The sequence below is a fragment of the Myotis yumanensis genome, unplaced genomic scaffold (genome assembly GCF_028538775.1).
Source record: "Myotis yumanensis isolate MYYU_CA2020_CCGP unplaced genomic scaffold, mMyoYum1.0.hap1 SCAF_1, whole genome shotgun sequence".
Taxonomy (NCBI): Eukaryota; Metazoa; Chordata; class Mammalia; order Chiroptera; family Vespertilionidae; genus Myotis; species Myotis yumanensis.
The window spans coordinates 150,400,340-150,413,962 of NW_027223752.1; the positions used below are offsets into that span (position 1 = coordinate 150,400,340).

Here is a 13,623-nt window from a genome sequence, read left to right on the forward strand (position 1 = left end):
TCTCCTGCCCCCCCCCAGTGCATGAATTTTCATGCACCGGGCCTCTAGTATTGTATAAGTTTCTGTTATAACTTCTGTGTTTTTTTTAGACTTTTAAATATATATTTACTAGAGGCCCGGTGCACAAATATTTGTGCACTGGGGGGCCGGGGGGGAGGGGAGTCCCCCAGCCCGGCCTGTGCCCTCTCGAAGTCTGGGACCCCTCGGGAGATAACGACCTGCTGGCTTAGGCCTGCTCCCGGGTGGCAGAGGGCAGGCCCAATCCCTAAGTACAGCCCCTGGTCAGGCTCAGTGCAGGGCCAATTGGGGAGTTGGGGCGCCGCCCCGTCATGCACAGAGCAGGGCTGATCGGGAGGTTGCGATGCCACCCTCAGTCACGCTTAGGGTAGGGCCGATTGGGGGGTTGAGGCACCGCCCCCTGTCACACTCAAGGCAGGGTCGATGGGGAGGTTGCGGCGCCACCCCCTGTCACGCACAGAGCAGGGCCGATAAGGGAGTTGGGGCACCGCCCCCTGTCACACACAGAGCAGGGAGGATCAGGGGGTTGGGGCAATGCACCCTGTCACACTCAGGGCAGGGCCAATGGGGAGGTTATGGCTCTACCCTGTCACACATAGAGCAAGGCCCGTGGAGGGGGGTTGGGGCGCCACCCTCTATCACCCACAGAGCAGGGCCGATCTCGGGGTTGGGGCGCCACCACTGTCACACTCAGGGCAGGGCTGATGGAGAGGTTATGGCTCTACCCTGTCACACACAGAGCAGGTCCCGTGGTGGGGGGGGCGGTTGGGGTGCCGCACCCTGTCACACACAGGATTGGGGAGCTCCCCCCTATCGGGCACAGAGCAGGGCCCGTGGTGGGTGGTTGGGGCGCCGCACCCTGTCACACACAGAGCCGCAGGGCGATCAGGGGGTTGGGGAGCTCCCCCCTATCAGGCACAGAGCAGGGCTGATCAGGGGGTTGCGGTGCCTTCCCCTGTCACGAACAGAGCAGGGAGGATAGGGAGGTTGTGGCCCCGCCCCCTGTCACACACAGAGCCACAGGGCGATCAGGGGTTTGGGCGCAGCCCCTGTCACGCTGATCCCGGTGCCGGGAGGCATATTACCCTTTTACTATATAGGATAGAGGCCTGGTGCATCGGTAGGGGGCCAGCTGGTTTGCCCTGAAGGGTGTCCTGGATCAGGGTTGGGGTCCCCACTGGGGTTCTTGGCCAGTCTCGGTGAGGGGCTGAGGGCTGTTTTCCAGCTGGCGAGTGACTAAAGCTTCCAACCACTCCTTGTTCTCTTTACTTTCTTTTTTTTTTTATTCTGGGCCAGCTTTAGCTCTGAGGCCTCGCTGCTGAAAACATCGATACAAAGTTTCAGTTCGGCTGGCTTTCAGTCCAGCTGGTTTCTGGGGGTTTGTTTAGCTTCTTATTTGCAACATAGTACATAGTTGCTTAGAGTTGTAGCTGAGAGGCCGGCAAGTGAGGTGGGGAACGTTGGAGTCTGCAGCAAGCAAGCCTCATGCTCACTGCAGTGCCTGGCTGCCGGCCGCCATCTTGGCTGACAGTTAATTTGCATATACTCACTGATTAGCCAATGAAAAGGGTAGCGGTCGTACGCTAATTACCATGTTTCTCTTTTATTAGTGTAGATACTATAAGCAGATTGCTACTATTTCTTCCTTTTGACAGAGGTACAGATATGTATTTGGACGTAAGCTAACAAATGTTTTTTAAAACAGTCTTTTAAAAAAGGTTAAGGTAACTACTCTTAAATATAGGGTGTCCCAAAACAATGAAAATGTATACAAACTGAACAGCTGATAGCTCCATTGATTTTTATTTCTTTTCAGATTTAACCTATTGGAATTAATATTATTCAAAATGTGTGTACATTTTTCGAGGGCATTCTATATTTTGGGATAATAGGTTAAATATCAGGAATTATACAATGTGATTTAAGCTTTAAGAGGTTGGAAAAAGGAAGACCTAGCTTAGATCCAAGAAAGAATTAATAGAGTTGGTATACTCTAGAGCAGCGGTTGCCAACCAATGGTCCGTGAAGTCCGAAAGGTTGGTGACTGCTGTTTTAAGGAAACCTTTGGAGCAGGTTGGCGACCGCTGCTCTAGAATATGTTATTGTATGTACTGTTTTTTAAAATTTCTAGAAATCAACTGCCCAGTGGGTTTTTAAAAACTTGGTTTGGGAACATAACATAAATTTAGAAAAGTATTATTAAGTATGTAACTTAATGGGTTAAGACAATTTGAACACATTGGTGTAACCATCACCCAAGTCAGAAAATGAAACATTACCAACAATCCAAAAGTCCCCCTTAGACCCTTTCCTAACTATCACCTCTACCTTCTCCCCCCAGAAGTAGCCACTCCATTTTTGGGCACTTTATAAAGCCAGACAGATACATTGTATAGTTTAGTTTATTTCATTCTTTAATTTTACCTCCCACTTAACTTGGGGAAGAACCTCTCCTTACCTTGACTTTTGGGTTGGTGTATTAGAGGTAAAACTTAGCAGAATTGCCCAGCCAGCATGGCTCAGTGGTTGAGCATTGACCTATGAACCAGGAGATTGCGGTTCGATTCCTGTTTGGGGCACATCCCTGGGTTGGGGGTTCAGTTCCCATTGTGGGGCGTGCGGGAGGCAGCCAATCAATAGTTCTCTCTCGTCATTGATGTTTCTGTCTCTCTCCCTCTCCCTTCCTCTCTGAAATCAGTAATAATAATATAAAAAACTTAGCAGAATCATTTTTTGGGTTTCAACTAAAGAGGGTATCTGGCTCTTAGATTCTATGTAATTGACATTTGTTGTTATTGCTGCTGTTAGTAAATAAACGCTTACATTGGTATATGAAGTTACTATATCAGGTCAAGTTCAGTGAGTACCACAAGTGTTCTTTTTTATGTTTGTTAGTGAATTTATATTAAAACATGGTTTTTCTCTATCGTTTAGTTATATTCAGCAACCAGTTATTAAGAGTTACTTCATTAGATGCGAGGGATATACCAATATGATATAGTTCTTTTTTTCAGAGGCGCATTCTGTTAAAACAGGGATCAACAAACTTTTATAAAGGGCCAGATTGTCAATATTTCTGGGATTTGTCTCCATTACAGTTACATAGCTCCCCATTGTAGTATGAATGCAGTCATGGACAGCATGTAAATGTTCGAGTGAGCATGCATTCCAATAATATTTCATATATTTTAGTGAAATCTGCCTTTCATGTAATTTTAATGTGTTATAAATATTCGTCTTTTGATTTTTTTTTCAGCTACTGAAAAATGTAAAAAACGTTCTTAGCTCATAGGTCATAAAAATCAGATCATGAGTCAGGTTTGGCTTATATGCTGTAATTTGCCAACCCCCATGTTAGAAAAAAGCCAGTAATTGTAGAAGAGAATAATTAGTGGGGAAATATTCATGTCTGTGATGTATTGGTGTTACAAAGCAGTGTACCTGGCTTGGAGTTAAGGGAGTTCTTCACATTGAAGCTATTTTTGTAATAGAAATAGCTTTCTTTGTTTTTCTTTCATTAACATGTACTGATATAATTATAGAATGATCACATTGGAGAAAAACATTTTTTATCTAGGCTGTACAAGTCTGCCCTGTTGATTTTTTGGGGGGCCTATTAGGCGAATGATGTTGGTTTTAAAGTATAATACGGAGCCTAAGACTACAAATGCACATATGTACATTTGCATACATGTACATACACACATTACTTACTAAAAGTGATTATATAGTGTGAGGTCTTATACCTAAAGGGATAGTAAATCTATAGGAATTCGAAAAGTAGGGAGTTGGTTAAAGTTGAACAGTAATGACTATTCTAGAATGCCTCACACTGAAATCTCACTGCTGCCTTTTTTGTTGTTTTGCTCATTTTCCAGAAAATACTCTAGTTTAGCACCATTTTTTGAGATGAGAGGTTTTTATACTATTTCCAGACTAAAATTGGTTAAACTTTTAATTTCCATAGCATCTGTACATTTTTAAAAAAAGAATAGTTTATTGATTTCTTTTTTAGAAAGAGAGGGAGAGGGAGGTGTAATATCAATCAGCTGCCTCCTGCACACCGCCTACTGGGGATTGAGCCTGAAACCCAGGCATGTGCCCTGACCCAGAATCCAACTGGCAACCCTTTGGTGTACAGGATGACACCCAGCCAACTGAGCTATATTGGCCAGAACAGCATCTTGTTCATTTTCTTTTGTGGCATCTGTCACACTGTTTGTTTATTTTTAAATTGATTTCAGGGAGAGGAAGAGAGAGATAGAAACATCAATGATGAGAGAGATACATTGATTGGCTGCTTCCTACACGCTCCCTACCAGAGATTGAGCCCACAACCTGGGCATTTGCGCTGACCGGGAATCAGAATTTGAGCCCCTGGTTCATAGGTCGATGCTCAACCACTGAACCAAATCAGCCAGGCTTTCACACTGTTTTTTAATGTCTATTTTTTCATTCTTAACTGTGAGCTCCATGACACCATGGTTCATGTCTGCCTTATTTACTACTATTCATAGCAGGCTTTAAATAAATCCTCGTTGGCTTATTGTATATAAGACTTTCATTTCTCAATACGATGATCTCTTCTGATAGTTCTGAGTACTATATTAAGGTTATATTGGTTTCCAATAGATTGAGTAGAGTGAAACACAAGAATCACAGTGGTTAGGATGTCAGTCCACATAGTGAAGGGTCTTGGGTTCGCTTTCCAGTCAAGGGCATGTACCTGGGTTGCAGGCTCAATTCCAGGCCCTATTCAAGGCGAGTGTGGGAGGCAACCAGCCGTTATCTCTTTCACATCTCTCTCTCTCTCTCTCTCTCTCTCTCTCTCTCTCTCTCTCGCCCCGCCCCTCCCCCCCTCCCCTTTCTTTCCTTCCCCTTTTCCCTCCCTCCTCTTTCTCCTCTCTCCCTCCCTCTCTTCTACTCTTTATAAAAGTCAGTGGAAAGTATATCCTTGGGTGAGGATTAACAACAAAATTTTGTATTGAACAGTTTCTAAAATTTTTTTTTACATATCTAAGCAACCATTACGACTGAATGACCGGAACAGCCGGATGATGAGTCGCTATGACATGCACTGGCTGCCCCCTGGTGGTCAGTGCGCTCCCATAGCCAACCACCCGTGGTACCCTCCCCCTGGCTAGCCAACCTCCTGCAGTACCTCCCGTCCTCCCTCCCTCCCCCACCAGCTGGCCCCCATCGGCTCCTGGTGCTAAACCATTCCTAAACTACCTGCTTCTGGGTCAGGGTTTCATACATAGCAGAACAGCTCCCTCACTGCAATCTATTGAAAGTCAACCCTCGACACAAGGGTTTGTCTCACTCCCATCCTCTCCCTTCCTTGGGGGCCGCCGGCCTGCTATGGTGGTGGTGTGGCGGCAAGGGGGCCAGTCAGGGAACCGTGCGGTGGCGGGGTGCCGATGATGGTGGCATCGGCGGCATCCATTCCTTCTGCACCTGGCTTGGCAACTATTGTCTCCTCTCCCTTTAGGCCCTGGACTGGGATGGGGAACTAGGGGTGGGTGGTGGTGGGCACGGCCCCTTTCCCAGGGGCGCCCAGGGCTGGCTCCCACCTTGGGGCCAGTGGCCAGCCTCCTGTGGTGCCTCCCCTGGCAGGCCCTGATCCACCTGGCCCCAATCGGCACAGTCCCTATCGGCCCTGATTGCCGGTCAGGCCTAGGGACCTTAGCCGTGCATGAATTTGTGCACCGGGCCTCTAGTATATCATAAAAGGGAGTAATTAGTGGCTTTGAGTTGATTATTATTATTTTGGGCGGTTAAATCACTAGAATTCCTTTTTTCACAATTTTTTCTTTTCTTTCCAGTGGAAGTAGTGGGGGAAGTGGAAGTCGAGAGAACAGTGGAAGCAGCAGTATTGGCATTCCCATTGCCGTGCCTACACCTTCACCACCCACTATTGGATCAGGTATATTATTTATTAATCTATTTTAATATGTGGTAGTACTTATGAGCTTGGTTATGGAAGCCTGAAATAATTTAGTTATATTAGATCAAATTATTTATTTGTGTGATTGTTGCTAGAACATAAACACAACAATCTGTGTAGTTTTTACACAATCTTAAGTGTGTTTTTTTGTCTGTTTTACCAGCTCTTTCTTCTTACATATAAAGCATATTGGACAGCTTTATTAAATAACTTTTTGGCCATTCTGCTTTAAAAAGAGTTGCCGTGGGCATAGTCAAGAAAGTTTATTATTTGAAGAACAAGCTAATATTCTTGTTTCTCCAACCAAAGGATTAGTGACTATATTGTGAATTATGTATCAGTAAGTTTTGATGTTGCCTTTTAGGCTAGTATCTCAACTTGTGTTAATTTATTTTGTGACTTTACTATATTTATGTATGATATTCAACATATTTATTTCAGTAAAATACCATGAGTAATAAATGGGATTAAAAAAGGAAAAGTTCTTTTACTTTTTAGATTACATAAATGTTTAAGAAATTATTGCAAAGCATTAAATTAGTCCCTTGATTTTTTAGTCAATGCAATGAAGACTTTGTAGGAAAATTCTTATTTATTTGAATATGCTTTACATATGGGGGTGTGTGTCTCTCTTTTTTTCTTCTTACCCAAACATTTTACTTTCTTACTGTTTCAGAATGTTTAGTTCTCTTTCTTGTACTCTGACCTGCATTATAAACTATCTTATTAGAAAACGTTTCTGTCCCTCCTCCTCCTGGAGCTCCAGCCCACCTCTTCTCCCAGTGAGCACTGTGCTAGGTGAGACTGCACAGCCATTGGAGCGATTTAACTTAACTCTGCATAATTCATAACAAACTCCTCTGTTAGACTACTAGCCTTTAAAGTTATTAGGTTATAAGTGGTAATGCAAAGGTTAAAGTGTTAAATCTAATTTGCACTAATTTCTTCTGGTGAGAGGCCTCTGAAGTTACATACAAAACAAATATAAAATAACTCTCTGTAATATAAAATGTTTCTATGCTTAGCTTATATCCAATTTAATGTGGTTTGTATTTGTTGTTTGTTTAGATTTTTCTAGAGAAATTATAGCAGTGATTGTTCAAAACCATTTTTTAAATTAGTAATGTAATCTTTTAAAAAATGAAACTTTATTTGGAACTCCCTGGTATATACAACAGTCAAAGTACTAGAGTGAAGGTGGAGGACAGGAGGAAGAAAAATGAAAAAAAAATAGATGTATGGGATAGGGTGCTCGAGACTTTCCTGTGAATCACAATTTGAAAAATACTGATATAGTTCAGTACTTAAGGCATCTGAGGATGCCATGAAACATTTTTTTTTTCCAGTAAAATACATTTAAATTGTTCCCAAGTTGAGGGTGACTAGATAGAGCATATAAGGAATTCCAAATATAGACTCCATATAAAACCAATAGGCCTAGAAATACACATTATCAGTAATCTGGGTAGAAATGTATAATGACGTGTTTCAGATAATGAGAGCTATGTTTCATATTGTGAAATAAAGCCATCTAGTAGCATCTTTCAAAACATTTGCACTTGTACTCAAAGGAAAAGGGGCAACAGGAGATAATATGAAGATCCCAATAGAAACTGTTTACAGAAAGTTTGTATGAAAAAAAAACTCCCTCAACCTGATTGATAATCAAGAAAATGAAAATTAAAACCACAGTGACATACTGTTTCTTATCTACCAGGTAGTTAAAAATGAATAAGTCCCCTAGTACCAAATGTTGGTGAGGATGTGCAGTAACAAGAAAAAGTACATTGCTGGTCAGAATTTATTAGTTGATACACTCACTGGGGAAAGTAGTTTGTTAGCTAGTCAAGTTGAACGGGTTTTTACCTTAGATTTATCAATTTCATTTCATATTTACCCTAGAGTATTGGTTCTCAAAATATGATTATGGAACTTGTGAGAATTGCCAAGATTCTTTCATGGAGTTTTTGAGGTCAGAACTATATTCATAAGATTTATTTGCCCTTTTCATTCTCATTCTGGTACTGTGGACTTTTCCAGAGGCTAGATAACATATGATAAAATCATTACTTTGACAGCTAACGGAATGTGTATTTGTGTATTCATGTGTTTAAAAACATATCAGTTTTAATTTCTATTACTTTTATTATAACCCATCTCAACCAAGCTTTTTGAGGTTCTTTAATTTTAAAGAATGAAGCCTAAGACCATGAAGTTTAAAACCACTGTCCTAGAGCAGTGGCTTTCAGAGTGTGACACCCAGAATAACAGCATCATCACTGGGGAAATTTGTTAGAAATGTGAATTTTCAGGTCCCATGTAGACTTACTTAGTCAGAAACTCTGAGGACTGGAGCCCAGCAATCTGTATTATAACAAGCTTTCAGGGTGCATTTCTGATCAGTGCTCAAGTTTGAGAACTACTGTTCTAGAAAAATTCAAGAACCGTATTTAGGAATGCTCATAGTAGCGATATTAAGAATAGCAAAACTCTGGATGTAACCAAAATGTCTAGTAATAGAATGGATAAATTGTGGGATGTTTACATGCAAATGTAGCTATAAGAATTAATATATTGATATACTTATCAACATGGGTGAATTTTAAAAAATATCAAAGGAAAAGAGCGAGCCAACAGAATACATAATTATTTTATTATAAGTATTTATAAATTTGCAAAATATCTGTATATTGTTTAAGATTCTATATCTGAAAATTTTTTTAAGCTATATATAGTAAAGAAATAGAATGTTTAACACATACCTTTTGGAGTTGTGGATCCAGAGGGGGCATACAGGAAACTCCAGTGATACTAGTAATATTCTATTTCTTGAAGCAGGGTATTTATCTTATTTTATTAAAAAAATTATATATGTATTTATAAAATAGTTATATATAATCATTACAAATATTATATAACATATTAGCATATAACCATTTGCATTTTTGTATATGTATAATTTATATAACAAAGCTATATATATATGTATGTATATATGTATACACACACACACACACCCTTTGGTATTATGGTTTATTTTATAATAAAATATTAAAATAGATTTTAAAATAGGCATAGTTTGGAACTGCTGAATAAGTTGGTTTTGGGTTTTAAATCACCAAGAAAAACAACTTGGATTTCATACATTTTTATACAGGTAGAGGAATATAAAAATCATTATAGTGAGAATTGTATTAAAAGTAGCTTTAGGCTTACTTCTTAGCTTTCTAGAAAACCTAGCTGTCCAGGGTTACTCATGAAAAGCTTTTAAATCGACTATTATTTTAAAAATGTGTTTCTATTTTGAAAATGACCATGTGGATGATTCAAATAATTAGTGACTGCCTATGGCTTGGGAGTTCCAAAATGTTAAATATTAGCACTTTTAATGAACAACCTCTGCTGAACAGTTTTATCTAATTTTATCACCTCTAGGGGAGGTTAAATTAGACAACTGAATGAAAATAAACTAGGATGCTGTTTTTTTTACATAGTCATGGTTAGATGTTTAGGTCAGGCAAAAAAATAATACTGTTAATCCCAAAGTCACCTTTGGAAAGTATAGTTAACTTTAGAGGCTTTGAACTTTATTAACCTTTTAAGTATTAAACTTTTGAAATGTTGGTCAAGATGACTGAATAAAATATTAAGCATTATTAATACTTTAGTAAGTTTAGATATGCATGATAATTTTATACAAAAGATTGATTTGAGTATAGTATGGAGAAAAAGACCTCCAAGTATGGAGAAAGAGAATGGATTTCTATAAGAGCTTTGAAACCAGAAGTTGTACTTCTCTTAAAAATGATTTTACTATAATATGTGTTGATAACTGCTGATACAATAAACATTCAAATTTTAGTACAATCTGTGGAAAATATGCTGAACTCTTTAAATTTTATAATTAAACCTGGATTTGGCTGGATAGAATCTTATACAGTTTTTTTGAAGATTTGGCAATGGAAAGGAAGAAGTTTGTAAATCAAATATTAATGTATTCACATTTAAAAGCTGACGCTTTCCACTTCAGACTATCCTTTGGTACTTATTTTGTTAGAGAGACACAATTTACATATAAAATCTGTGTGTTCTAAAATAATACAGTAAAAATTTATACATAATATTAGCAGAATATTTGGGATTATGCTAAATTAAATGGCTTAAGAATGTAACTTTATTTACTTTTGCAGCTTCCCCACTATCTGTTTTTCCTTCTTCAGAGATGGAGCTATTTGTGTTTTATCTTTACTTTTCTCTTTATTTTTGCTGTGGGCCTTAAAACTAATAAATACTTCTTACTGTGAGTCTCCCTCTCTTTGTTCTGCTATTGGAGGTGTTATGCAGTGCTCAAATTCTTTGTTGGTTGCCTTTGACTAATGCTTTTCAGCTGCCCCGGGCTCAGCTCCTGGTTCCCAGTATGGCACAATGACCAGGCAGATTTCTCGACACAACTCTACCACTTCCTCGACATCTTCTGGTGGATACAGACGAACTCCCTCTGTGACTGCTCAATTTTCTGCTCAGCCTCATGTTAATGGAGGTCCACTTTATTCTCAGAATTCAAGTAAGCTTGTGCTTTGCAGGCGCACAGCACCATTGAGCTCCTTTAGAGGGAAATTATTTGAAATTGTTATTTTGCTAGTGATAGACAACAATTGAAACCATGCCACTTTATATTTATTTAGTTGTTTCTTCAATCATACTATTTAAAAAATAATTTACCACTTTCGCTCAAATAATTCAGGCTTACTGTACTTTATACTAAAATTTAACTGATGCTTTAAAATGATATTTTTATTACTATAAATAGAACTAGAGAAGAAAAATTGAAATTAATTAAATTGAATTTATTTTTATTGGCATATTTGAGGCTGTTCAATAAGAGAATTTAAAACATTGTGAATATTTTTCTTTAAAATAACATAAAATTGCTGGCTATCACTTTTAAGCTTCCTAAACTATACTGAAATGAATTCAGAACCATTAAAAAAAGTTAGTGATGTTTGCTTATTATGTCTCTGAATAAGGTAACAGTGGGGAGGATTTTTAAAAAGTTTCTTCTTTTTCACCTTGAATTGCACATCTCAGCACTAACTGCAGTCAATGTTTAAAAGCTGATAAGATTAGAAAACCGTTTGGGCATATAATGTCAGGAAGTTTGAATTGCTTGTGGTGGTTATTAATTTCACTTTCCATATCAAGATGCTTAATCCAAAAAGGAAAAACAGATCTGAAATGAGCCAATTGTCCAGTATTTGTTATTGGCTCGAAGGGTGATCACTGGGACTAGACTGAAACACACTTTCCCTGTAAGCTTTTGTAACTACTTTCTAGAACTGCATGTTTTATTGTTGACTTGGAAAACACTGAGTAAAATCGGTAGTTACAGAATAGTCATGGGGGGATGTGAAGCAGATAGAGAATATAGTCAATAATATTGTAATAACTATATATGGTGTTAGATGGGTACTAGATTTATTGGGGTGATAACTTCATAAGTTATATAAATATCTAATGTGGTTGTAAACCTAAAACTCATTTAATATTGTATGTCAACTGTAATAGAATAAAAAAGTATTAAAAGAAAATTTAAAAACACCGAATATTCCATGTTAACATAGGAAGTTGGTTTAAGTTCTTTTTATTTATAGTGCATGTTCTGAACATGTTTTTAAAAAAAATATTTTTTATTGATTTCAGAGAGGAAGGAGAGGGAGAGGGAGATAGAAACCTCAATAATGAGAGAGAATCATTGATCAGCTGCATCCTGCACACCCCGTAATGGGGATCGAGCCTGCAACCCAGGCATGTGCCCTTGACCGGAATCAAACCCGGGACCCTTCAGTCCACAGGCAACACTATCCATGGAGCCAAACCAGCTAGGGCCTGAACATGTATTTTAAAGCAGAGCTGGGGAAAGTTACATTATTGGGGGGTTTTTTTTGTTTGTTTAATTTTTAGAGTTAAAGATTAATTGTATTATAGCAAAAAAAAAAATCTCATATGAATTGAAAACCACTTTAGCAAAAATGTCAGAATTCATAGGTAATCCTAAAATTTATAGTTTTTTTTCTAGACTAACATTTTCATCTAAACGCTAAAAAACATTATCAGTTAGAATTTTACCTTATAGTTTCCCTGGTCTCCTTTGGTAGTGAAAGGTACCTAGCATCTGAATATTCCACAGATTATCTGATTATTAACCTCACTAGTTTTATAAACTTCTTTCATTTTACACTGCACTTTTAGATCCTATCTTTATGTTTATTTTTTTCTTTTCCTCAGTTGGACATTTAAATTTACTCTGCAAATAGAGTTTTTGTTGACTTCACATAATACACGTTTGTGTAGTTTTATTTAACAGTACTTGGGTGGGTTATTTGCAGACAAGACATTTTTATTACTGAATGTCTATCTTTTGGATATTGTAAAGTAAGTTTAGCTTCAAATTTTAAAGATATTATTATGTCTTGTCAAATTAATCATCCTTTAGTCTGAATTACTGTTGGTGTTGTAATAGTAGATGTGAATGTTTTTAGTGTTTTGATGTGCATATTTCCTCTTTTTTCTAAATGTGATGGTAATTATTAGTATCTTCACAGCAAAGCTTTTCTTTTTCTTGACATACTAACCAGCATGGCTAGTTACTAAGGGTTGTTTCTAGAAAAAAGTAAAACACCTGAAAAATATGTGGGAGTTTTTAAAAATAAAAAACTATAACATTTTATTCATTGAAGAGCCTCTATATACAAAGTATCAGATGGAACAAGGCCAAGTCAGTGAATTAAATGCTAGTTTAGCCACACAATGAATATTAATTGCTTTAAATTACTGCTTCTTTAAACACTGAACCTCTCAAATTTTTACACTTACCAACAAAATTTTTAACTTGAATTAATTGAAGTAACTTTTTGATTACGTGATCTTTGGGAACCAATGAATTGTTTTTCTCTGTCAATTTAGTGTCACTTGTTGTGACTACCAGTAAACTGAGTTTTGTTATCCACTCCTATTGACTTTTTTGAGCAATCTTTGGCAATTACTGTCTTGTTATGAGACAAAATGGTAAAAGTATGTATATTTCCTTTTAGTTTGCTAATTTTTAATACATTTGCTGCCCACGTGAACATTTGGTATTTATTTCTTGTAAATTATGTCCTCTCTAGAAAGAAGTTGGAATATTTTTCCAGCTGCTAATGATTTGTTAGAAATTACCTAAATGCAAATAATTGCCTATTTTAAAGTATTGTTAGACCAGGTTTTCTTTGTCAGAACAGTGATAAAAAGAAAGAAGGTCACTTTTGAGAGATATTTTATTCTTTGAAACTCAGCAAACAGTTAGCATGGGATATAGTAAATTTAGGAGTAATGTCTTTAAAAATGTCAACTTAAAGGGTAATATAACCTTATTTTACAAACAAGGGTTTTTCCTGGAGAGCTATGTGTAAATTTATATATAAAATAAGAATTTTTTAAAGGAAAACTGTGATTGATATAGTTACTTATATATGATCTAAACAGCTGTTTCATAGCACATTTGGTTTCTAATATACAACATTCCCCTAAAACTAGAACAGCCTGTTAGGTTATAGAAATATGGCAAAGATGCAATATCCTAGAAACTGCTATCAGTATTTCACTGTTAACTGTTTTTTTAG

General features: G+C 37.7%; 1 protein-coding gene across 7 annotated transcripts in view; it reads left to right on the forward strand.

The window, feature by feature from the left end:
* Window positions 1-13,623, forward strand: part of ABI1 (abl interactor 1) — a 107,269-nt gene that overhangs the window by 82,783 nt on the left and 10,863 nt on the right. For 4 of the 7 annotated variants that reach the window (XM_070433089.1, XM_070433095.1, XM_070433105.1 and 1 more), the window contains 2 exons: window positions 5,844-5,944; window positions 10,353-10,529. In XM_070433089.1, coding sequence (XP_070289190.1) covers window positions 5,844-5,944; window positions 10,353-10,529 — 278 coding nt within the window. The remainder of the gene's footprint in view (window positions 1-5,843; window positions 5,945-10,352; window positions 10,530-13,623) is intronic. The other 3 variants (XM_070433114.1, XM_070433124.1, XM_070433133.1) reach the window with 1 other exon arrangement.